Source organism: Gorilla gorilla, chromosome 6, assembly GCF_029281585.2.
Source record: "Gorilla gorilla gorilla isolate KB3781 chromosome 6, NHGRI_mGorGor1-v2.1_pri, whole genome shotgun sequence".
In the NCBI taxonomy this organism is placed as follows: domain Eukaryota; kingdom Metazoa; phylum Chordata; class Mammalia; order Primates; family Hominidae; genus Gorilla; species Gorilla gorilla.
Window position 1 is genome coordinate 95,967,333 of NC_073230.2, and position 26,508 is coordinate 95,993,840.

Consider the following 26,508-nt stretch of genomic DNA (forward strand, 5'->3'; position numbering starts at 1 on the left):
CAGCTTCCATGTGGTGTTGAGCCTGTGAGTACACAGAAGTCAAGAATTGGGGTTTGGGAACCTCCAATAGATTGCAGAAGATGTACGGCAATGCCTCGATGCCCAGGCAGAAGTTTGCTGCAGGGGTGGGGCTCTCATGGAGAACCTCTGCTAGGGCATTGTGGAAGGGAAAAGTGGGGTCAGAGCCCCCACACAGAGTCCCTACTGGGGCACCACCTAGCGGAGCTGTGAGAAGACGGCCACTGTCCTCCAGACCCTAGAATGATAGATCCACCAACAGCTTGCACCATGTGCCTGGAAAAGCCACAGACACTCAACATCGACCCATGAAAGCAGCCAGGAGGGAGGCTGCACCCTGCAGAGCCACAAGAGCAGAGCTGCCCAAGACTGTGGGAATCCACCTCTTGCATCAGCATGACCCAATACTTGACATGGAGTCAAAGGAGATCATTTTGGAGCTTTAAGATCTGACTGCCCTGCTGGATTTCGAACTTGCATGGAGCCTGTAGCCCCTTGGTTTTGGCCAATTTCTTCCATTTGGAACAACTGTATTTATGTAATGTCAGGACCCCCACTGTATCTAGGAAGTGACTAACTTGCTTTTGATTTTACAGGCTCAGAGGGGAAGGGACTTGCCTTGTCTCAGATGACATGTTGGACTTGGACTTTTGAGTTAATGCTGAAATGAGTTAAGACTTTGGAGGACTGTTGGGAAGGCATGATTGGTTTTGAAATGTGAGGACATGAGATTTGGAGGGGCCAGGGACAGAAAGATATGGTTTGGTTGTGTCGCTACTGAAATCTCACCTTGAATTGTAACTCCCACAATTCCCACATGTCGTGGGAGGAACCTGGTGGGAAGTGATTGAATTATGGGGGTGAATTTCCTGCACTGCTCTTGTGATAGTGAATGAGTTTCATGAGATCTGATGGTTTCAAAAAAAGGAGTTTCCCTGCAAAAGCTCTCTTCTCTTGTCTGCTGCCATGTGAGACATGACTTTTACCTTCTACCATGATTGTGAAGCCTCCCCAGCCACATGGGACTATAAGTCCAATAAACCTCTTTCTTTTGTAAATATCCCAGTCTCAGGTATGTCTTTATCAGCAGGGTGAAAATGAACTAATATACCTTGTAACCACCATTCCACTCTCTACTTCCACTAGTTGGACTCTTTTAGATTCCACATACAAGTGATAGTATGCAGTATATGTCCTGGTAACAGTGATCAGTTGATCTTCATTTGCCCCTCTCTCAGCTGGTGCCAAAGTCCATGGGGTAGAGAGGTTTTCTTAATTGATCCCTCCTCCCAAAACTCTAAAATCCACCTCTTCAAACTCTTCCTATGTCTGTCTTCTCCTGTGTCACAGGACTGTAGGTACTATATTGTAGTACAAATTGCATTGCATTTTATGAATTTTTCTAACTATAAAAGCAATTCTTCTTACAGAAAACTTTTAAAATAAAATAAGTATAAATATAAATATAAAAATTTGTAAACTTAGAGCCAATCCAAAGATATACACCTTTAACATTTTGAAGGCTTTCTTAGTAGTTTTTTTCCTAAGAGCATAGTGAAAATTATATATACATGCACACATTTTTTCAACATTGGAATCAAACTTTACATAGTTTTAAAAAATCAAACTATTTATTGTTGCTTTTTACCATTTGGTAGCAATTTACACACAGGCTTCAATCATCAGAATACCCTGGAGTCAGTAGAAAAACCTTTTATAGTTTTATACAATAGAAACTTCCCCATAGCCAAAAATTAGGCTGTTAAAAAAAAAAAAAGCAAAATATACTTTTCTGAAAACACTTAACTTCGAACAAAGCACTGAAACACCAAAGCAGAATGAAAATATCATTTCAGCTCCACAAAAAGTAGTCATGATAAAAGGTGTAAAAGTCACCTAACTTCAAAGGCCCTGCTCCCTTTTTAAACATGAGTGCAAATACTAACTTGGAAAGATCTCCAAAATATATATAATGTAAAAACAGATAATTTCACAATCATATATATATGTAGAAATATCCTATCTAGACAATAAAAGAAAAAATCACTTATGTTGGTAAATACATGTACTTATATGAGAAAAGATCAGGAGAGATATACATCAATTCTCAACAGAGGTTGCACTTATTAATGTCAAGAAATAGGTAAAGTGATGCATTCACTTATTACCTTGTACTCCTAGAGAAAACCACCATTAATATGGCTCTATTCTTCCCAACCTTTTCTAAGTATATATTACTCAAATATCACCAAGCTTCACAGTGCTATGGCTTTCATTAGCTGTGAAAAAATGTAAGAAAATGTAAGAACATGGAAACAAGTCACCCTTGTGCTACCCTTTGTACTGCTAGAGTCACTCATCTTTGCAAAGTTCTGCTCAAACCTCAGCAGCCCATAACATAATCATGGCCTCAAGTTTGAGCCACAGCCATGTTTCAATCAGACCACTATCTCCACCCCAATTTCATCTCTTTGGCTATGTTTAGACCACTACTCATCCTTTCTGCAAAAGTAGACAAAAACATGTCTCTTCTTCCTGGGTTGGACTATCTTAAGGAGTCCCTGTAACAGAGTGGCTTCAGCCCTAACATGTTATAGCTTTTTAGCTTTATAGAAACACATCCTTTCTTCCACCAGCGTGCATTCCCACAGAAAGGATAATCAGGTGAGTTCTTTCAAAAAACAAAAGCCACTAAAGACTCAGAATTACTTATGGAAAAATGTATTGTGCAGATATTTATGCACAGGTGAGAAATGACTTTTGTGCAAAGTTATTTATTGTAGCATTGTTTGTAAGAGCCAAAGACTGGAAACAACTAAATGTCTATCAGTAGGATCTAGTTCAATAAACAATGATGTATCTATACATAGGACATTGGGAAGCTGTAAAAAAAAATGAGGAATCTTTCTTTATACTGATAGGAAAAGAAGATATATCTATTTAGATATATAATAAATCTATAATAATATAATAATTATTAGATATATAATAAATCTATAATCTATACAGATATAGATATATAAACATATATTTAAAGCAAGGTGCAGAACAGTATGTGCAATATACTACCTTTGTAAACAAATGAAAAATAAGAATCAATACTTGTTTTTGCTTGTATATGCTTGAATAAACTATGAAAATCTGCATAAGATATTAAGTACAGTATTTACCAATGGAAGGAGCTGCGTCAGAACTGATCAGAGGAGGACAAGGATGGTAGGGAAACTTTTGTTGTATATCTTTCTGTTTTTTAAACCATATTTATGTTTTACTTATTCAACCCCTCAGATCTTCAGATTTTCTTTTTTCAAAGTCAAGTCCTTTTAATGGGCCCATGCAAGTGAAATCCTTGCAAGTTAGCCTCCTGACTCAAATACTTGGTATGGTATTTTTTCCCCCAGAAAGTTCCCCTGGGCCTTTTTATATTCAGTCAAATGAGTATGAGATGGACAGAGCACTCTTTTATGTCTGATCTTTCCTTGTCTGGGAAATACTCTATTTTACAAGCCCACACAGACATATGCATACATGATGACATATATCATGTTTATATAAATGAATATTCTTCAGGTTACAACTCAAACTGTTATAATGATCAGTTATTTCTCATGGACACCAAGTGCAAAAAAACACTTGAACCTCTGGAACAAACCAGAAGCAGAGGTTATTAAGCTATCAGAACTGTCTCTACTATGTACCTATTTTATTCTTCTCTCTTTGTATAGATGGCTTCCTGTGCTTCTCTAATCCATATTGTGGTTTTAAAAAAAAGTTGCCAATAGTTCCTGGTGGGTGTGTGTGTGTGTGTGTGTTCTTGTGTGTTCTTGATACAGCCACACACACAGTGCCTGGTGTTTTTCTCCTTCTTGTACAAAGGATGGTTTCTATTCTTGCTCTTGCTATTTTTTCTTTTTTTTTTTTTGGACAGAGTCTCGCTCTGTCACCAGGCTGGAGTACAGTGGCACGATCTCAGCTCACTGCAACCTCCACCTCCTGGTTTCAAGCAATTCCCCTGCCTCAGCCTCCCAAGTAGCTGGGACTACAGGCACACGCCACCACGCCCAGCTAATTTTTTTGTATTTTAGTAGAGACAGAGTTTCACCATGTTGGCCAGGATGGTCTTGATCTCCTGACCTCGTGATCTGCCCGCCTCAGCCTCCCAACCTCTTGCTATTTTCTAAATTTCCTGGGCAATGCCATCAATTAGACCAATCAGTTGTACTTTACTAGAAAGTTACATAACAGCCCAAAGTCAATTAAGTGGAAAGAGGTGGGTGAAGGGGCAATTCTGAGAAAACTTATTTGGCCAATTTGAGGTAGGTAAATGTCCATTATAATACTACACAAGGTATTTAACCTGGACTTTTCCTAATTTTGTTGTGATAAAAAGCATTTGTAAATACATTTCTGCACATTTAGCAGATTATTTCCTTTGGTCAAACTTGTTTAAGGATTTTGACTCATGAGTAAAAAATGATTTTCCAGAATGATGACAAGACACCACCAGTAGCAGGATGTAAGCTTGCCTATGTCACTGCTCTTTACCATGTCATACTTGACATCATAACTTTTCATTTTTTTCTAATTTGATTGCATATTTAGTTCTAACTTTAGTTATTTTGTAATTTGGGAGCTTCTTCCTTGCTGGCTCCCTGATGTCTTCGAAGTCCAATATAATTATATTATTACTAATAAGATCCCTAAATTCTAAGTCTCTGTAATTTACAAAACGCTTCTCTGATCAAGCACTTTTGGGCTTTATGAAGCGTCCTTTATATTCTTTGAAGTACAATATATACTTAGTCCCTACTCTATGACTTTCGGCTCAAGCATGTGTTTTAATCATCTCTGAATTCTTTGAAACACTTTATTCAAAGATTTTCATGTAATACATGCTCAATAAATACTTGTTGAGTATAATGTGGCTGTGTCTTTGTTTTGTGCTGCTACCACAGAATACCTGAAATTGGGTAATTTATAAAGAGTAGAAATTTATTTCTCACAGTTCTGGAGGCTGGACAGTTCAAGATCAAGGTGCCAGCATGTTTGGTATAAGAGCCCAGTCTCTGCTTCCAAGATGGTGCCTTGAATGCAGCATCCTTCAGGAGTGAGGAATGCTGTTCCTCACATGGCATAAGAGCTCAAGAACAAAGAAGTAAAAGGGGCCAAACCCTCTCTTTTATAAAGGCATCAATCCCACTGATGAGGGTGGAGTTCTTTTTGCCAAATAACCTCTTAAATGGTCTCATCATTGCCTGTGACAATAACAGTTAAATTTCAACATGAGTTTTAGAGGAGACAAACATTCAAAGCATCGCAGATTTTAAGGAATAGAAAAATTCTGAAACCTGTTTCTAAGGTTCATTACCCTCCAAGGCCATTTCTGTAATAGCAAAGAAAGGTAAGGTGGTTTGCCAAAATCTGTCTAGTCTCTCTAATATAAACATTCCCACCAATGTAGACAGTGCCATGTCTTCACATTATTGCTAAGTTGCAACCACTCTTTCTTTGAAATATCTCTAGTATGTATCTTTTTTTTTTTTTAAACACTACTCTTATTGCCATTATCCCGGTCCAGGTTCTCCTGATAACACTTGTCTTCACATAAGAAGGCAGAAAAAATTATATACCTATACATGTTACACATAAATTATATATAATATATAAAATCATAAATGTTGTAGTTATTTATATTAATATATGTTGTATGATTATATTTATATGTTATATATTTTTATATTTTAATATATGTGGAGGAATTACATATGGAGATATTAACCAAGTTTTTTGCTGTTGTCTTGGTGATCACTACCTCCAGAGCAAATAGTATTCACAGCCTCTGGGGAACATTTATTTGTCCCAGAGAAAGCAGGGCACAAGTTATCATGGGGAAAAACAAAGAAGGCAATAGGCTTTTAAAAAATTTACAACAGAGGACTTAGTCTTGAAAGCCAATGAGCTTTTGATTTCAGATAGCCCAGTTTTTTGAAAAAGAAGTGTTTTGAGCACTAAAAGTTTGGCACTGAATATAAAAAGCCAAAACCCTGAAGAACTTGGTCCATAAAGTTTATACCATAGAGATAAGAGTAGTATCTAACAATAAAAGGGTGAGTTTTTCTGCCCCTACAAGGAGAGGTCTTGGTTGCTATACCACGGGCAGATAAGAGAGCTAGGAAGGAGCCTTACTCCACTTCTCCCGAGGGTTCAAACCAGAATGAAGTTCCAGGGGCTAAGTGAGGTGGAGTTTAGGAGTAACCTCGAGCACCCCCAGTGTGATACCAGAGAACAACTGAGAGCCACTGTACCCCAAAGAGAGGTGTATATGTGACTGAAAGGAGGCCATCAGATCCCAGAATCCTGATGGTTGGAAAAAGGAGGAGGTAGTTTATAGTCTTCATAACCAGGAATTCTGTAAGGTTGTGGTCTCCTAACATAGGCCAAAGGGATAGAGGCAGACAACCAAAAACCATATGGAATTTCTCTCTCAGCAGATGCCAGTGGAAGACCAAGGACAAATGAAGAGCAAATATCCCCTTCCTGGTTATTGTGTAATTTTAGCACAAACCTCCAGAAACTCAGATGTAACTTAAGGAAAAGTGTGCAGAAATAAATCCTGATTGAGAATTTTAAAATAAAATTGTAAAAACTGAGCTCCCTTAAAATCAACAAGATTAATTTTTTCACCATTATGTAGAATAAAGACTTAAAATAGAGCGTAAAATGAGAGGAAAGGGATACTAATTTCTATATTTATGTATAATACATAATACACTTAAGCATATATTATTACATAGTATAATTATATAATTACATATTATTACATAATATATTATATACATAATGCATATTATGTATAAATATAAAATATTTAAGTATATACTTACTATATTATATACATAATGCATATTATGTTTATAGTTATATATAAAATATTTAAGTATATACTTACTATATTATATATATAATGTGCATGTTGGGTATATACTGCCCCACATACATAATATGCATTATGTATATAATATAGTAAGTATATACTTAAATATTTTATATATTTCAATATTTGAAAATTTCCGTATGCATGAAAAAATTAAGACATACATGTTCTCAATACCAAAAATCATAATTTGAGACCAAGAGACTAAATATAGTGTGATATATCTATAACACACACACACACATACGCACACACACATACTGTTGGTAGTGATTCACTTTATCCTGGAAAGATAATATTAATAGGTGGTACAGCTTACACTTGATAGTATCTTAGAATCAAGAAGCCATGTTAGTATTTGTTTTATCAAACTCACTGATGTGTTGACATCCTTGGAGAGGCAGAATGGCATATGATGCAGGGGTGAGACTTGAGAATCCCAACTTCACCAGTTTTGAGCTATCTAGGGCAAGTTTTGTAACCTTTCTGGAACCAATAATAAAATTCCAAACTTCTAGGGCTGATGAAAAGAGCAAATAAATTAATGCCCATAAAGAACTTAGTTATGCACCTACCTCATAGTAAGCAGAAAATAAACATTGTTATTATTATCATTTGTGAACATTTTAAAGCATAATGTTTGCTTTTCTGTGTCACGCTTCTGAATGTTATTTATAAATGTGCACGATCTAACTATTATACAACAAAGAAACTCTTGGATTTTAAAGTTAGTCTTTAATTTACACATAATCATCTCTATGGGGTAGAAAAAATTCTAAAACAAACTCTAAACTCATTCTTAATTTTAAAATGGTTAAATACACTTAATTCAAACTGCCATGTGTAATTGAGACCAAGAGTCTGTGAAAAAGCCAAGCCAGAGAAAATAGGAGATTCCAAATGGTGCTTGATAAACATTCATTCAGTACCACAAATACTTATACAGGGGAAAAGATGAATTATTTAATTGGGCAGCAGTTATTGTTAAAGGAAAATAAAGTGGAAAAAACTGAAATATTTAGGTACCTATCAAGAAGTGATGAAAGCCAGCTGTGGAAATATTCTGTAAGAGAGTTTCTGTATTACAAAGGAAATAGCTGTACAGTGTCAAGAAGGGAACTGGCGAGATGGAAAGCAAGGAAACCCACAACAATAGTCATAGTCACAAAAGCAGTGTCCACATATAAACTCGGCATCTTCTTACTGTGCTGTGGTTTGAAGATTTTGTTTCATCACTGTTATCACCTCTGTGAGATCAGCAGGTGGAAGCAGAAACCAGCCAGGGGTGGACTGCAAAGAGAATAGAACTAATGATTAAAATAAGTCATGTAAATATCTTTCTTAAGAATTTGATGATGGAGAAATGTAAGGCATTAACCTAGTAAGAAAAGAAGCTGGGCTAGATAAAGAATGGTTGTTTGGATCACCTGTTTTAACTTCTGTAATGTCTTGAGCACACATACAGCCAGAAGAAAAAGGATGGGTCAAAAGCACGAGAGCAGGGGATGGCGGAGGAAGCCAGAATGTGTGGGCACAGATTGAGACTTGGAAACGGGTAGAAATGTTGCCTCTGGGATAATAGGAAGTAGATAAAAATAGGTTTAAGCCTAGAAGTCTGATGATGGCAAGGGAGCTAAACTCAGGGAATTTGTACCTAACAATCTTTTCTTAGAGAAGCAACTGGCTAGAAAATCTCTGAAAGTGAAGTGAGAGGAAATACGCTGAAAGAAAATGTTGTTAATAAATACCAGTGTTTTGTTTGCTCCTTTGAAAACACTGCTTCACTTTCTGTAATGAGATAATTAAAGTCTTATCTCAAGAAACATGGTTAAATATGACTGCGGAAAACTCAGGCTATAAAAACTCAGGCTTCTAGGTAGAGTCTACCTATAGCAGGACTGATACTCTGCTTACATAGCTTTGCCTGGGGCTCAACAATTGCTTTTGATAACATTTTCTTTAAGAAACTAGGGAGTTAATACTGGGTATTGCATTTATAATTTATTTGGAATAAAATATTCTGGTACTTCATGAATGTCCTTAAAAAATCTAAGAAACAAGAAAATATTAGGGCCTTTCCCTAGTACGAAAAAAAAATGTCAAGCCTAGGAAGGAATTGATGTGTCCTTCCAGCTTTATTAGAAACCCAAACCACTGATTATCAGGTCTGGTGTGTGCTGCTTGGTTGCCCTGAACAAATGAGCCATGGACACAATTATAAAAGAAAGACATCAGACTAGGCAAACTATCATTTCAAAAGAATTAAGACAGCCATATTGTATGTTAACTATCAGCTCATCTACCTCCTCCCTGGTGTCACTTCTCTTCAGAGGCTACTTAATCTCACTGAGACAAGACAGCCTGCCTAATTGATACAGAAAACGAACGCCTTTTGATCTTATATCAAACAAGAGTTAGACTAGGAGAAGGATACAGCAGGCAAGATGACTGTCTTCCAAAGGAGAATTAACACTGCAGGAAGGAAAGTAGGACAGCAGTAATATCTTACTTTGGAATTCCATAGACCAGGTTTACTTAAATAAGGACTGAAAAGTAATAAGTTCATCCCACTGAATGAATAGGGTTTGTTTGTTCTTAGTGATAAAGCACAAAGAATACTGCAGCTGTGAAATCTTTCAAAATTATCGATTTTCAGATAAGTGTTACATTAGTGATGGAAAGCACAATAGAAGTATAATAAACGTGAGAACACCTGCCTTTTAGCACTTAACTGTAAAGGACAGGGGTTTGTCAACATTAACCTTTACTGCTGCCATATACTGCCCCTACTAAATAATTTTCTAGGAAGAGAAGAAATTTCTTGGAAGAGACTTGTGATTTAAATAGCATTCAGTGTGCTTTGTGTAGAAATTATTTAGCTGCAGGGGTGAGGAACCGGCTTTGCAATGACCAGAGTATCTGTGAATATACTAGTGTGTCTGTGAAGTTATCAGGCCATTATTTATACATCAAGAAAATCATAGAAAGGGATGTTCTCTATTCTAATGCAAAAGGTAATTTAATAATTGTATCTGTTACAGTTTACATAGTTAATATAACGGTAGTTTGGAGAACTAGTCCAAGAGTATGATTACATGAGTGAGATTAAATAAATGTTGGTATTCAGGGAGAAAATATTAGGAAGAATACAGTGTTTTCTTTTTAGATACAGATGATTTGAAAAATAACATGCTCTCTAGTTTAGTGGTTCTACCAATTGGATCACAGTCTTGATATATATGAAAAACTTAGGATATCTGATATTTGGAAAAGTATATCCTCCCACTAACTGACATTTTTTAAGGCCGGGAACTATGAAGAAATACTACAAAACACTGCCAGAAAGGAATGAAGGCAGAATAAAATAACACCTTTTTCTTACCAGAGACAATATCTATAATGATGAATAACCAAATCAACAACAATTAATATTGATTTAAATGAGTCTGGTAAAAAAAATATGGTTGTCTGATTAGAATATAGTATATGAGTGTCTTCAAAATAAATTCTGGCCCTCTTGGGATTTTTCTTCCAGTAATTCACAAGTCCACACTTTAAACCTTTAAACTACTCACTACCAAATTGTCCATTTCTTTCTTCTCATTTAAAATTTACACTGGTTCTTTGTTCTACCATCTTAAAGGCACCATGGCTGCTGTTTACTGAACTCCTATGAGACCCACTTCCACTTTCTAAATTAATGCAGCACCTGGCTTTTGATTTTCCTCCACACCGTTATTCTTCATCGTGACCTCTGACAACTTCGAAATTCATGCTAGGGACCCATGAGATACCTCAACTATATAATCCCATAATCTTGCTACCTGTAATCCTCCAACCCCACCCAACCTGAGTGATGCACCAGCAAGATCATTCGCTGAATTTAATTATTACCAGTGCTAAGAATATTCATTCTCCACACACAACCACGGTTCTACCACTGTACCTCTCCACCTTCCCATCTCCCTCCTTGTTTTCTGCTCACCAAGTTCGATAAACACTAAAACCCTCATAGTTTAATGCATCCATTAACTTTCTATAAAAAGGAAGGTTCTTCTAGTTTCTTCTTTTCAGCCCTTTTTATCATCCTAACACCGAGTCTCCAGTTCTCATTACCCACCATGTCAGTGGGCAAACTTACATCATACACACTCTCTAATTTTTCTGCTTTTGCTCATGAGAATTGCTGGAGAAAACCTGGGACTGCCCTGGCTCACTATAACATACTGATGCTAGCTTCCACTGTGTTAGAAACGCCAATAACAATCCTCTGATTCATTGCTGGGAACATTCTCCCTAACAGCTCTACAATCATTCTTACTCACTTACCCAAAGCCTTTTGTATCTTCTCTGTACCATTCATGCAACGACTTTCTGAAGCAATCAACTACAAACTGGTCTCATCTACCCTCCCCTCCTCTTCACCTCAATATACAGATGTCTCTTCACTTATCTCTCTCCATTTCCATATGCCTTAAAGGCACTATTACCACCATTTACCTAACCCCCAATCCTATATTTTTAGCCTTGAGATCTCTCCTGAAGTCCAATGCCACATTAAAAGTTTCCTATAACATGTCCCAGTGCTTAGTCTAGAGCTGGCACAGGGTTGATACCCAGTAGATATTTATCGAATGAATGAATAAATGAATCTATACCTGAATGTGCTACTTTCAATACAATTCTTAAAAAAAAGTAGAGTTAGTGGAAAAGAAAGAAAAAGAATCATCAAAGAGAAAGAATGTTTTATTTTGGGGTAGAAAGCAGCTTTCTGCTCCTTCTACTCCAGCTGCTACTATTATCTTCAAATCTAGTATTGAAGCATTTCAGCGATTTTTTTTTTAACTGAGGTTTTTAGGGTTGTTTGGAATATGGAATCGGGCATACATAAGATTAATCCAGCTGAAATAAAAACAACCTGATTGGATATGCAATATTTTAAATGGCAATAGTTAAATATATATTACTTAAATACACAGTATATCTAAAGTTATATCCTTATAAAAGCAGAAGGTGCATAAAATCACCCCCGAACCATTCTGATCATGAGCATTCTTTTTGCTACCTTCGGATTCTTATAGTCTGGTGACTACTGTGCTTTCTACGTTCTTCAAATGTATAGGATGTTTATGATAATGTAAAAAATGGTCACTTACCACATTGTTCTATATGCTTCCCCACATGCTGTTTCTATTATGTATACTATTTTGAATTTCTTATGATCTTGTTTAAAATATGTGTTTATAAATTTTAAATTCTGTTTTTCTGATTTCTTCATCTATGATTTTTTGCCCCTCAAATGTGGATGAATTCCAGGAAGCCAAGATCTGAGCAGGGGAAGGAGAGGAATGGCAAATAAACATCTTCCAGTGTCGGGTTAGGAAGATATTTGATCTTTCAATGTGTTCAACAAATGGGTTTAATAATGCACATTTTGGTATAAAACAGTTCACAACAGAAATATTTGCTACTCAGCCCATTTATCCTGGGAATTACACAACATGGACCATTTTCAATAATTCTTTCCATTATAATGATTTCCTCCTGCTCAAGCAAGAGAGATGTACAAACCAGTTTTGTCTAGAAATGTAATATGTTGAGATACAAATGGATTGAAGAAAAATTAAAACACAAACATTTTCATCACTTTGGTTTGGTGTTATAGTCTTTTTCAAAGTAATTTAACTGGCCGGGCGCGGTGGCTCACGCCTGTAATCCCAGCACTTTGGGAGGCCGAGGCGGGTGGATCACGAGGTCAGGAGATCGAGACCATCCTGGCTAATATGGTGAAACCCCGTCTCTACTAAAAATACAAAAAATTAACCGGGCGTAGTGGCGGGCGCCTGTAGTCCCAGCTACTCGGGAGGCTGAGGCAGGAGAATGGCGTGAACCCGGGAGGCGGAGCTTGCAGTGAGCTGAGATTGCGCCACTGCACTCCAGCCTGGGCGACAGAGCCAGACTCCGTCTCAAAAAAAAAAAAAAAAAAAAAACAAAGTAATTTAACCTTCCTAAAACTTTCCAACAGAATATAAAGTTGCTTTTTATTCAGAATCTATACAACTAGGAAGGCAGATTTATTTTAAAGGCATAGTAAAGTACTGGTAGACCAAAACAAAAGATGAAGATATATTTTTAGGAGACCTGTTGGTTTCCTTTAATTTTGTAGCTTAAAGATCTTGAAGTGCCTTTTGAACAACAAAAAGTAACACTATGCTTAATATAAATTTATATTCACTTGATTTTATAGCCTAATATAATAACCCATGTAGATTCTACAGATACTGTTACTTATTAAAATCATTTAATTATGTAGACTTCTTCAAACATTCTGAATGAATATAAGTATAACATCATTCATTTAACCATTCTTTCATTTATTCAGCAAACAGGTGTAGAATGTGTGGAGTAAATTATGAGTTAATTCTCCAAGGAGTTTTTCAAGTGACAGAAAGAATTAATATATATTTACATTTCACCAAAACTTATAATAATAATTGTCACAAAAGAGATGTTATAAAAATGAATAAGACTATAGAGATCTGTGATAATTATTTCATTAGTGTGACAATTCAGTGCATCAAATTGTGTGTTTTACAAGGCTGCCCAAATGAAAATCACACAAAGCACTGCCCTTATTCATGGTTTTAGGCTTTGAGTTCTCAGAATTTTTTACCATGTTTGCCTAATTCTTGGGAAGCAAAAATTCAAGGCACATTTACTTACTGAGCATGTATTGTAAGGCACTAAGCTGGGCACTAGTCATATATATTAAAAATAAATAGAGCATGCATGGTCTCTTCACTTGAGGAATTCCTAATCTAATAGAAGAAAGAAAAAAAAAGTGTTTCCACTGAACATGTCTTTCATTCCTTCCTACATTCTCACCATCATTGGAGTTGAACTTTATTAGGCACCAAAGCAACCGCATTATTTTATCAATGCCCCTTAGGAGCAGCAAGCAAGACTATTGGTTATGGTTGATTTTACGGTTAGCCCATGATTGTTGATAAGACGAGTCAGTGTTTTCCAAAGAAACAGAAATTGCTGGTACAACCCACACATGGGTTAAAAGTGCTGAGATGGCATTTCTGATCAACTTGAACGAGGAGTCTTTGATAAAGAGTCTCTGAGCTCTAAAAGTAGGGGCTGCTTGAAAGAACAAAATTCTATCTAGGAAGTGAGAACTGTGAAAGATTTGCCTATGAGGACTCTTCCTGGTGACATGACAGGTCTTTCTCCTGCAGAATTCTAACTCTGTGAATGAGAGCAGAAACAGCAGAAGGAAAAGAGAAGATAGAGAGCTAATGCAGAGCAGACTGTAGTGTATGAGAGAGGATGTATAGAAAAAAGTAAGGAAAGGCAGAACTTATAGGTGGGAGGGAGGGAGAGAAGGAAGAAAAGAAAACGGAAAAAAGGGTGAACGGAAGGAAGCAAGGGCTCAAAGGGTGTGGTGACTGTAACCCACTGGACTCAGTGCAATGCAGTAAATCCTGTGCCACGTGCACAGGAACAAGGACAGTAAAACTCTAAGGAGTGACAGCTGTTTTTTCAGAAGGAATATTAGTAATAATCATAGCTAACACATACTTACTATGTACCAACCCTGTAAATGCTTACATGGATTAACTCAATAAATCCTCAGTACATAGCTACTACAGAGGCTGAGGAAGGAGGATTGCTTGAACCCAGAAGTTCGAGGCTGCAGTGAACTATGATTGCACCACTGCATTCCAGCCTAGGTGACAGAACAAGACCCTGTCAAAAAAAGACAAAAAAAAAAAAAAAAACCACAGGGAGTCTTATCAATTATCAACTATCTTATCAACCGAGATAAAGAAACTGAGACTCAGGAAAGTTAAGCAACTTACCCAAGGTCACAAATCTAACAAGTGACAGAGCCTGGATTCGAACCAACATAGTCTGGCCCCAGTATCCCTATTCTTAGGCACTATGCTAAGCCTCTCATCAAGCATGCAAGAAGCTGAAGCGATAAGCTGATGGATTGAGACTTGAATCTGGCCACCTCTGGCTTTCAAACTGTTTCTCACTCTCTATGAGGAAAGACAAATGTTTTAAACAAAACTCTTATTTGTTACACACACACTCCAGTGTAGGAGATAATTTCAATTAATGGAATATACTTACCCTATAGTCTTAGTAATTTTATATTGAATTTTGTCTTTGGTGTGTGAGACAAATTATCCTTAAGTAATACCTTTAACAATCCCAGCTAAAGGCTGCTAGTAGGAAATTGGTTTAACATAAAATACCTAAATTTAAGAAGATTACACTAAGGTATATATTATAGACCGTTATTCTCAACTAGTAAACTGTAACCCAGCCAAGGACAGGCCAGTTGCAAGCCCAGGTATAAAAGGGGAGTTCATTCATTCATTCAAATATTTATTTAGTGCCCACTATATGCCAAATGCTTGTTTTAGCAATACGAGAGCATATATAGCAAAGTTCTTGCTCTCCTGTAGAAAACATTCTGGTGGGTATGGTGGAGGCTGACACTAAACAAATAAATGAATAACCCTATAATGTGTCAGATGGTGACAACTGCTGAGAACAAAAAATAAAGTGAAGTTAAGATGGAGAAGGGGAAAGACTGGGGTGAATGCAATTTAGGTAGGGTGGCCAGAGAATGCCCCTCTGGTGACTTTTGAGTGAGCCCTGAAGGAAGTGAGGAAGACAGACCTGTGGGTGAAGAGTTTTCAGCCATAGGGAACAAAGTGCAAAGGCTCAGAGGCGTGATGTGCTTGGTGAGTTCAGGAACGGCAAGGGAGCCAGTCCAGATGCCATAGAGAAAGCAAGAGGGAGAGTGACAAGAAGAATCAGAGTAGTGGTGGAGTAGGGTCAGATTGTGTAAGGACTTACAAACCATGGAAGGGACTTAGATTTTACTCTGAGAGAAATGAAATGTCACTGAAGGGTCTGAATACTGAAGAGGACTGATATGATCTGGCTTTGGTTTTAAAAGGATCACTTTGACTGTTGTGTGCAGAAGGCAGAGGGCCAAGGACAGAAACAGGGTGATCAGCTGGGAGCCTATTGCAACACATGCAACAGACCAGGTGAAAGATGAAGGTGGCTGCACCAGTAGTCGAGCTGTGTCTATAAGGCTAGCAGGATTTGCTGATGGATTGCCTATAGCGTATGCAAAAAAGACAGGAGTCAAACTTGGTTGGTAAATTTTTGACTGGGTGACCAAAGAACGCATTTCTTAATTTACTATGATGAAAAAAAATGCGGGTGAAGGAATTTAGGGAGGTCAGTTTTGGAAGTGTAAGTTTGAGATGTCTGTTAGACATTTATGCAGAAACATCCAGTAGGCAGATGGATATACATGTCTGGAATTCAAAGAGGATATCCAAATGGCGATATAAATTTTGGAGTGTCAGTATGCAAATAATACATAAAGTCATGGAACTAGATGAGGTCACCCAGAGTGAGAGTGGAGAGGGGAAGATGAAGTCTGAGCACCAAGCCCCAGAATATAGCAATCTAGAGATCGGGAAGAGGAAGATGTAACCAACAAGGGAGTGAGTAGGAGAGGCTGTGAGGGAGGAGAAGCAGCAAGAGAGTGAAGTCCTGGGAACACTGAAGGCAGCAGTTCAAGAAGGGTGAGCAGGGAAAGTGCATGGGACTTTTCCCTTGATGTCTTTTATTTTCTCAATGAAATAAAAAAGCAAAGGCATCATGACAATGAGGCCAGGAAGAAGGTGCTGGAGATTTGGGAAGACAGGAGAAGAAATGAAATAATCTCTGGAAAGCAGGATAGAGAATTAACTAGGGAAATACAGTAGCATTGCCTACAAGTGGTGTGCTATTAAAGAAAGCTGCTCTTTTAGCAAACACAGAAGAGGGTGGATTGGAAGCCAGGTGTGATAGCTCATGCCTGTAATCCCAGCACTGTGGGAGGCCTAGGTGGGTGGATAGCTTGAGCTCAGGAGTTTGAGACCAGCTTGGGCAACATGGTGATACTCTGTCTCTACAAAAAATAAAAAATAAAAAAAAATTAGCCAAGTGTAGTGGTGGCAGGCATGTGGTCCCAGCTACTTGGGAGACTGAGGTGGGAAGATCACTTGAGCCCAGGAGACAGAGGTTGCAGTGAGTGGAGATCATCCCACTGCACTCCAGCCTGGGTGACAGAGCAAGACTCTGTTCCAAAAGAAAAAAGAAAAAAGAAAAGAAAAGATGGTGGGTGGGTTGGGTGGCTCTGATTTGCAAAATTCAATGTCAGACTTGCTCAGCTTCAGTGTCAGACAGAAGATTTGAAGAAGTTGTGGGGAGGACCCTAACAGAGTTAAGGCCAACCCCGTGGGAGCATTGGCCTCTAGTGCTTGGTCAGAACAGGACTGCATTAGATAAAGCATTTTCCAGGGTGGCCTAAAACAACTGAATCAGAGAATGCCTGACACTCACTGGCGGTTGAGTAGAAAAGCCAAAGGTGAAGGCTAACAGTGAGAAGAGGCCATAAGTTTGAAAAGAGTTTATTAAGTCAGCAAGTAGGAAGCAGTGTAGGCAGGCAGGGAAAAGGAGATTGAAACAGGTCGGGTTTGTGGTTAGGGTTGAGGCAATGAATACTAGAAGGCTGATGGAAACCCATTTTTATGTGCACAGCACAGGGGAAGGCTTGATAACTTCAATGGGAGTAAATGAGTTTGTAGAGGAACAATTCAACTGCTGATTGTTAAGTCTTAGAAGAAACCTCCAGATGTCAGGCAGGACCAGGAGGAAAAGCTGGCAATGCAAGACAAAAGAACATTGAGTCAAGAAATGGCAGAAGTCGTCTGTCATGACAGCTAAGAGAGAAGAGAATTTTGAGAAAAGATTGAAAACCAGTTTTAGAATTGCAGAGCCTAACAACTAAGAAAACCTGCATCTGAGTGCATCAGTGATGGTGTTGGAAAGAACAATTTCATGAGAGTTCAAGGAGCAAACATCCCTTGAAGGTGAAGGAGGCTGGAAGTGTAAAATGAATGCCCACATCTGGAATGTCCACCCCAGACCTTCCATCGGGTAGGTAGCACTGGCTACATAATCTGCATGGTCCAGTCCAAAATAAAAATGTGGGACACCTAATTCAAAAATTATTAAGATGGCAAAACAGAAATTATACCAAGTCTAGGAACTGTGCTACACTGAAGGACGCATGAAGCTGGCCCCACAGATAGGAAAGAAGAAAAGTAGAATGTCATGTGGAAACAGCAGTGGGTTTCTCTAGGATGGCAGGTCTGGGTGTTATTTTAAGGCAGAGCTAGGCAAAGGTGAAAAGCTCTCTATTCCCTGTGCCACTAGATATTTTTATTTGTCATCTCAAATTCAAAACCTTCATCAAGTCATCTTCTTTTGCCATCTTTCTTTTATCTCTTGTGAGCTGCACCATTTTTTTTTAATACCTCAAACCCAAAACCTAATAAGGAGTTTGGTCCTCTGCTTCAGTTTCATTGTCTGCAAAATGGAGATAATTGGGTTTAAATAGGCAAATTACATAAAGTGCTTAGAGCTATCCTGGCAGGATTCTTCTCATTATTCTGTTTGTCTTATTAACCAAATCCTGTCAAATGTTTACTTTGAATTCTTCCTGGTAGACATTCTTTTTTTCCCCTCTTTCCTAGACTATTACCCGGGGTCTTTTCACCACATGTAGGATCCTGAAGATTGGCCTCTCTGACTCCCACGTCCTGCGCCTGCAACTGCCAAGTCATCTTTCTTGTGCAGCTTTTGTCCTATCACTGCTCCAAGAACTACCTTTTCTGCTGGCAGATCTTAAATCAATTGTGTTTTCTGCCTAATAATCAGGTTTAAGCTTCCCTGCCTGGATTTCATGGCTCTTTTTGGCGTAGCATGGACCTGGGTGGGTCAGATTGATTTAGCTTCCTGAGCTTCCCATCCACCATTCTATATGCTCCTGTTGAGGGAAGCCATGACGGTGCAACCCAAAGATGGAGACTGAGGGTGTCAGAACAATAAAAATGAAGACCTTTACCAGCCCTGCCTAAGAGTTCATCCTCAAAGGAGATAACATGGAATCCATTATAACAAAACAGGTAAGTAAGATGTGGCCTAGAAGTGTGTACCAGGTGACTTCTGAGGTGGAAAATTATCTGATGACACCTGTGTTTCTTGTGATATATCTTTCATTCAACCTGTACTTACTGTCTGAGGATGCTGGACTAGGACTCAGATATAAAGAAAGTCCTCAGTCCCTCCCACCTTTGAGTCCATCATCCTTTATAGTCCTGTGCATATAGTCCTATATACATTTTTATAGCCTCTCTTAGTAGGAGTCAGTGGAGAAGAAAAGTACAGGAACTATGTGGTCAAGGTACCAGATGGCCTATGGATAGGGATAAGAAAACTGTAAGAAAAAATGGCTGACAAGGTAACATTTGCATATTGAAGGCTAAGAAGCCAAGGAACTGTGGAAGTATCCATGGGAGGTTAAAAAAGAGGTGAGGGGCAAGTGTGGTAGCTCCCCTTGAGCGTTTTTAGGGAGAGAGTGTGCGGTAGGAAATGCAAAGTCACGCTAAGCCAAGAAGATAAGGCAAGTGGTAGGGAAGAGATTGACAAGGTGACTGTATTAGTCCATTTTCACATTACTACAAAGATACTACCCAAGACTGGACAATTTATAAACAAAGGAATTTAATTGGCTCACAGTTCTGCATGGCTGGGGAGGCCTCAGGAAACTTACGATTACGGCGGAAGGGGAAAGAGGCACCTTCTTCACAAGGCAGCAGGAGAAAGAGCAAGCAAGAGTGGGGAAAATTGCCTTATAAAACCATCAAATCTCATGAGAACTCACTGTCACAAGAACAGCATGGGGAAAACCACCCCCAAGACCCAATCACCTCCCTCCCTTGACACATGGGGATTACAATTTAAGATTTGGGTGGGGACACAGAGCCAAACCATATCAGTGACAAACAGGGGGACACTCAGCACTTCAACAGAAATGGGAGAGGACATAGTGACTATGGAAGAGTAACCAATGAGGGACCTTTTGCAGTTAGGCAGCAAATTATGGGGTTTTAAAGACAAATGCCAGCAAATATATGGGGTATAGATTTAAGGGACATAATGGGGTGGTCCTTGGGCCACACCAAAGCAGTAAGAAAAGGAAAAACGGAACTACATGGAACGAAAAGGGTAAGAAAAACAGCAAGGAACAGACTAAGGAGATTCAACAGTACTGGGATAAGATCTGAACAAGAAGGAGAGGTCTCCGATGAGAAAATCCACCCTCTCCTCCATTCCTCACATACCTAGAGTCAGCTGTGGTTTTTGTCAAGGCCCAAGATAATCTTGGGTATGTTGTTTCTTGGGTTGCTTTTCCTGCAATGAGTGGATGTTTTATTCCAGTTAAAAAGAAAGACATGTCCATTAAAGGATTAGTTATCCCCCGAAAGACAAAAAAAATGGAAAATATGATTTTGTGAAAGGGATATTGACTGTACACAAATATTTATTAAATGGCCATTAATTCCAAAATGCATATAGCAAGCACTTATTTAATTCTCACACCAGCCTAATGTGGCAGATTATAGTATCCCTACTTTATTGATAAGGGAAATTGGTGATCTGAAAGCTTAAGAACCTAGCCCAAGGTTACACAATAAAGCCAGACTTTCAATCCATGACTATCTGGTCCTACCTACCTATATTTCCCTTCCCTGAACATCTAGAGAGGACCTTCAAACAATGCACATGGTCTGATGCAATGGAAAATAAGAACACAGAGAGAACAGCTGTTCCTCTACTCATGTTTTAATAATGGCTTTTAATCAATAGCTCCAGAAATATGCTGGAACCTCTCAAATTCACAGTATATTGCCTTTGACCCTCCCACCCCCACCTTCCCACTTTCTCACTGGAGTCCAACTGGCACTGATGTTTTTAATAGTTTACAAATAAGCTTCATGACACCTTTGAGGAATTTCTGTGATAACCCAAGATTTCTAATCTTGGATATCCTGGTTCTATGTATACTATTGTAATTTATTTATCACATTTTTGTTAATGAGGGTTGATTAATTTATCACTTTTAGCTTTGGCCAAATAATTAAACCTAGCTCCTCCTTCCCCATCTGTAATGAAAACACCAGTGAATTTCCCTAATGTTTTTCTAAAAGTCGTCATTTCTATTCAGTCTTAAAAACCTACAGGGTTAAGTTACAGATGACTCAATACAATTCACATTTGAAATCCAGAAACCTCTCTAGGTTGCAGACATCAGAGTCATATCCTCTGATATTACTCTTGTTTAGGGGGTTTATAAAAACAGATCTATAATGATGGCACCTGGCATATCACGCTGCTCAGAACTACAGCATTTTCAAGCTGCAGCAGCTATAGAAATCATCCAGTCCAATCATCTCATTTATTGATGAGGACCTTAAAGCCCAGGGGTTTAGTATGTTGTCCAAGGTCATACAGGTAGTTTGTGGCCAACTCCAGTTTAAATTTCAGGTCTTTCAATACCCAGAACAGCAACCTCCATTATATCTCCATATCTTCTCTTGTGAAGATAAAATTATTTGTTGTCTCTCTCCAGACTATTTTATAATATCTTTCTGAATGATTAGAAAACCCGTTTAATAGGCATAGACACTGAAGGTCAGAAGAATTAAATGACTGGTCACCGAGGATGCAATGAATAGTAAGTACCGAGAGAGGAAGAACTGGGAATGAAAACACAAGTCTTCTGACTAGAAATCAAGGATTTTATCTTTTAGGACATAGCCACATAGATACTAAGGATATTGGCAAATAAAATTAGCAATCTTTCCAAACTCTGGGCTATATAGTATCTAGTTTACCTCAAAGTCTAGTATTTGCTCTTTTAAAATAAAATTTATTTAATTGGAATTTTGAGGAAACAGAGACATTTATCTAAACACATTTTCTTTCAGCCAAGATTTCAGGAATTTGTCTTTCAAACAAATGTAGAAATGTACCTAAACACATTTTCTTTCAGACAAAAATGTTTCAAATGACTAATATCGGCAACACAAGAAAAAACACACCAAATTTACCCCAAGTAGCAGGATGACCTGGCTCTTTCCTGTTTAAGCAACATGGAACACTGGTCCTCAACTTCCAAATGTTATTCTAGTTATGTCACGGTGTACCAGTCTGTTCTGTGGCCGCTTGACTCAGTAACACTCCTAGAAGGGGACAAGAACTATTACTGCATTTATTGACCACTTACTAGGGCCAGAGGACACAACAAGGAGTTGGAGGATTGCTAAAGGGAACTAAGCATGCTGGATGCTCTGGGGAGGACTCAGGGTGGCTTAGTAAGGTAGAAAGCAAATTGCCTCAAGGAGTTAGAGCAAAGGGGGATGTCTTCCAGCTGAGGGAATCTCAAAGGTTTTATGGAAGAGCTGAGCGTGCAAGGATGATAGGACTTAGAGAAGAGGGCTAACAAGGAAAAGAACTGTAGGTAGAGAAAACACATTTCTGAGGTCCTGAAATCGGCACATAGATCCTTAAACTTTATTAAGCAGTTCCAAAGAAGAGGGTCTAAAGGATGCGAAGTCAACTTTTCTGTTGACATACATTAATTGGACATAAAATGCTTGCCAGTTACTGTGCTAGGTACTGGGGATGCAAAGATATGAGTAATTTTGAACAAATTTATAACAAGGTTTAGAAATCAAACTATCGCTTCAATTTATGGTAAAATGTTTGATCCACAGAAATATGCTATGATATATTTTCTTCTAGGCATTCAAAGAATTCTGCAAAGAATTCCATTCTATGTTATTTTCGGGAAAAATCCAGAATAAGACAACATAAAATAGATTTACATGTGAATATGGTGTCATACAGTATACAACCTCATTTAATAAGACAGATTTAATTGCATAATAGGATAGACACAGAAGGCCATTCATCCTGAAAGAATCGGGCTGCCTGGCTACGCCATACCTATAAGCACTGAGGCTGCATCTCTCAGCCCCACGACCTCAGCATGTGCTTCCTTCACTTGTCCCTGATGCCAGGCCATTCACAGAAGTTTCTCCCCGGGTGCCTTCTTTGTCCCTCCTCCTACCTCTGAGATCCCACTTTATCATCGTTCACTCCCACTGTGTTATACCTCCACTGCTCCAACTGAATGGTCTATCTAAAGCATGTAAACACCTTTTAGCTCAACCAAAACCAGCTATGGTAACACAATTTTTAGGCCATGTGTGCAGCTGAGATGCAAGTATTATCTCAGAAAAGAAATGTTAGAAACCAGTGAAAATTACAGGTCACTGTAAATAGAAAGAAAATATAGGTATTTTAACGTGATTATCACCATCTTTTGTAAGTATATTTCCATAGTTATTTTTCTGATTACTCAGAATTCTAATATAGATGATGAAAGAATCTTAAGAACATGTTTCAAACATGTCATAACAATATGCCAAGAACATACAGGTATTCACACCACACACACACACACAAAGGAAAAAGAAGATATGGGTGTCTATCAAAAGGGAAAAATTTAAAAAGATGATGGCAATTATACAAATATGAACATAGTACTGACATGTTGCACAAAGAAAATTATAGAGTAGTAGAACCAATGGAAGCAGAATGTTCCAAAAGACAGTAATGTTTGTTTTTTCCTCCTTAAATGTTATAAGCTACTACTTTATATCTATTTTTTCCCTCATGGCAGATATCAAAATCATTTCAAGTTTCACTGCTCAAATGCAATGCAATAGATCACATGCAACAGTAAAAACAGAAAAACCCAGGTCATTTCCAAATTGACAGAAAGAATTTATTTAGAAGACTGAACTTTAAAAATCATTTAAAGCTCAGAATTTTACAATGCAAAAAGCTGATAATACAATTGACTTTTCCTAAGCTATTTAGCAAATTTTCAATAATATATAGTTCAGGGGAAAACCCAAGAAAATATCTTGGAAATGTCTGAGAAGGGAAAGAAGAATGCATTAAAATGTACTGCATTTATATTATGCTATTTCTGTTAAAATTATAGTTTCTCATGATTATTACTCAATAAAGATAACATGTACACAAACACATAAATCAGGTTAAAAAGTAGGGTAACTTGTTTCAAAGTTAAACTAGAAGTGTATTTTAAAATAATTGTGTAGTACATTATAGCAAAATCTCATTTCTGAGTTTCTGGAAAATATATTTTATAAACTCAAATAGCCAATATAAATCAGAAATGAATTAGATTTAGGTGTACATTATATAATTATTATTTGTAACTAAATTACACATTTCCTTAACAAGTTAAAAATTATAGACCAGAATTTAAAATTTTATGTTTATTTCAGTGAAAACAAAATTGTACAGGTATTTGATATATAAATGTTCACACATGAAATACATTTCTTGTGTGACATTAAGAAGTCTTTCAGTGTAAGTTACACCACCATATTTGGAAATAAGTCCATGAAATGTAATTTTTAAATACCTGTAAGATGATTTGCAACTTTAGAATATCTGGTATGTAGTGTGAAAATACTGGTTGGAGTCATTATTCTTGAGTTCTATATATTAATTCTCAGAAGACTCCTAAACAAAGAAGTTGGAATTTGGTTCACAGTTTAAAAACTTTGAACATATTTTCTTATGATAACCTGTTACCCACAGCAGAAGTTATCCATAAACAAAAATAATCTGGTATTTACTAATTTTATACAATCAGTTGTAAAACTGCCTTGGGTCTGAAGCTTTCACCAACTGGGATTTAATGTGAACCATAAGCAGGAAGAGTGAACAATGATAAATTAACATAAAAGATAGCAGTATCAGGAAAAGAAGAGGACAGAGAGTTAACACTCAGTACTAACATATATAATTAAATAAAGTTTCATTGTTTTTTACATTGTCCAAATGATCTAGTAACCTAAATCATGGAATTTCTGATCTAGCAATGGTTGTTGTCAAATTCAGTAACTAAAAATTCAACCCAGTGTAGAAAAGACACTTCTCTGTTAATTTAATATTTGTAGCTTACTATTTTTTTAATAAATGATTTATTCAAATAAATTCTAGCCATGATGTGCTGCTTCCTATTTGCTGGCAATTATTTCTGGATTATATAAACATGTTAATTACCAGCAAGTAAATCTTGTTTTAAAAGGCAAATGATAAGTGTGAACAATTATCAAAATGGAGGATTCCCACTTGTGTCTCTGGCTTAAAGTCTAATTAGTGACTTGTAGTGATCCAATATTTTATGTAAATATAAGATCTAATGATTTGCCTTCTTAAATTTATAAGGTATATGAGATTACAGATAGCTTTATAAATACAAATTTTGTTCAGAAAACTGGATCTTATTTTAGAAGACATGCTCTTAACACAAATGTATTTTATGAATTATCTTAAGCTTAAAGACATACAATTATTCACTTTTATTTTTAAAGAAAAAAGTATTATAATGCATTGCAAAATATGTGCTACTGGAAATGCATCAATTTTTATTTCCCTAGCCTTACCTCACACTATAACATAGAATCAGTTTTATAAAGGCAAAAATTTGATTTACTGTGAGATTAGTAACATGGTTTTAAAGTCAAAAGATTTATAGAAGTAGTATTTCCAATTCAAACAGAATTTTGCCAGGTTTTAATTTTTCTACAAAGCACTGAAGTAAATAATTTTGTGAAAAGTTTTGCTTTAAGATGTTTTAAAGGGTTTCAAGTATTCTACAGATAGAGATTTTGGGGAGAACACCAAATTCTTTCCAAAAAGACAGCTATTTCAAGTTTTCTTTTACTCCATTGTAGAAAGTTTTAAAGACTTTTTTTTCTCCAAAATCTTATTTTCACCTGAAATAATTGTATTCAAGGGTTTCTCAGCAGGTAAAGTATACATTCTTACAAGGTTTCAAATTTCAGATTTCCAATAATGCATTTAAACTGAGCACTCCTCTTTTTGTGTATGTATCTACTATCTGCAGTTCTATTATTTACACTAAATTTTAGTCTTTTTAGCTCCTCTGAAATACGTTAGTGAACCCTCAGCAGTTACTAACCACTTAATAATTGTGAACCCGCCAGCCCCTTCAAGTAGATCGTTAACCATAAGAGTGCCTGACAATTTCCAAACCATATCCTCTGTCTAAAAGGAAAAGATAGGGCTTTGTGAGGCAGAAAGGAAGCGAAGGAAAACAAAACAAATGTAGCTCATGCTGAAAGTGAAAAGTGCTTGGACAGATTAGTATTTTCTTTTCTGCAAGGCATCCTGCCAAACTTTTTCTTTATTTTTTTAAGAGAAGAGTTATTTTTTAGTCTGATTTTTCAGTTTCTTGGAAAGTATTGGTATTTACCACCCCCATTGGCCGCTCATAATTATTGTTGGTTGTTTTGTGTTTTTCCCATCCGTCCACGTCACACAGTGAGGATACCCCCCGCTTCACCCTGTCAAAACCCCAACTCCGGGCGACCCTGGGTTTGGAAACTCCGCCGACTCCCGACGACACGTCCCACTCTCTCCCACTAATGCCGTTTATTTTAGTCGCAGGATCCCCCTACTACAGTTTCAGTGAAAGCCGGAAATTTTCATTT

At 37.3% G+C, this 26,508-nt stretch overlaps 1 protein-coding gene across 1 annotated transcript in view; it reads right to left on the reverse strand.

Moving 5' to 3' along the window:
- LOC134758810 (uncharacterized) overlaps nt 1–26,508 on the reverse strand; it is an 81,882-nt gene that overhangs the window by 54,058 nt on the left and 1,316 nt on the right. Inside the window, exon 3 of the mRNA XM_063708068.1 lies at nt 8,157–8,242. Coding sequence (XP_063564138.1) covers nt 8,157–8,242 — 86 coding nt within the window. The remainder of the gene's footprint in view (nt 1–8,156; nt 8,243–26,508) is intronic.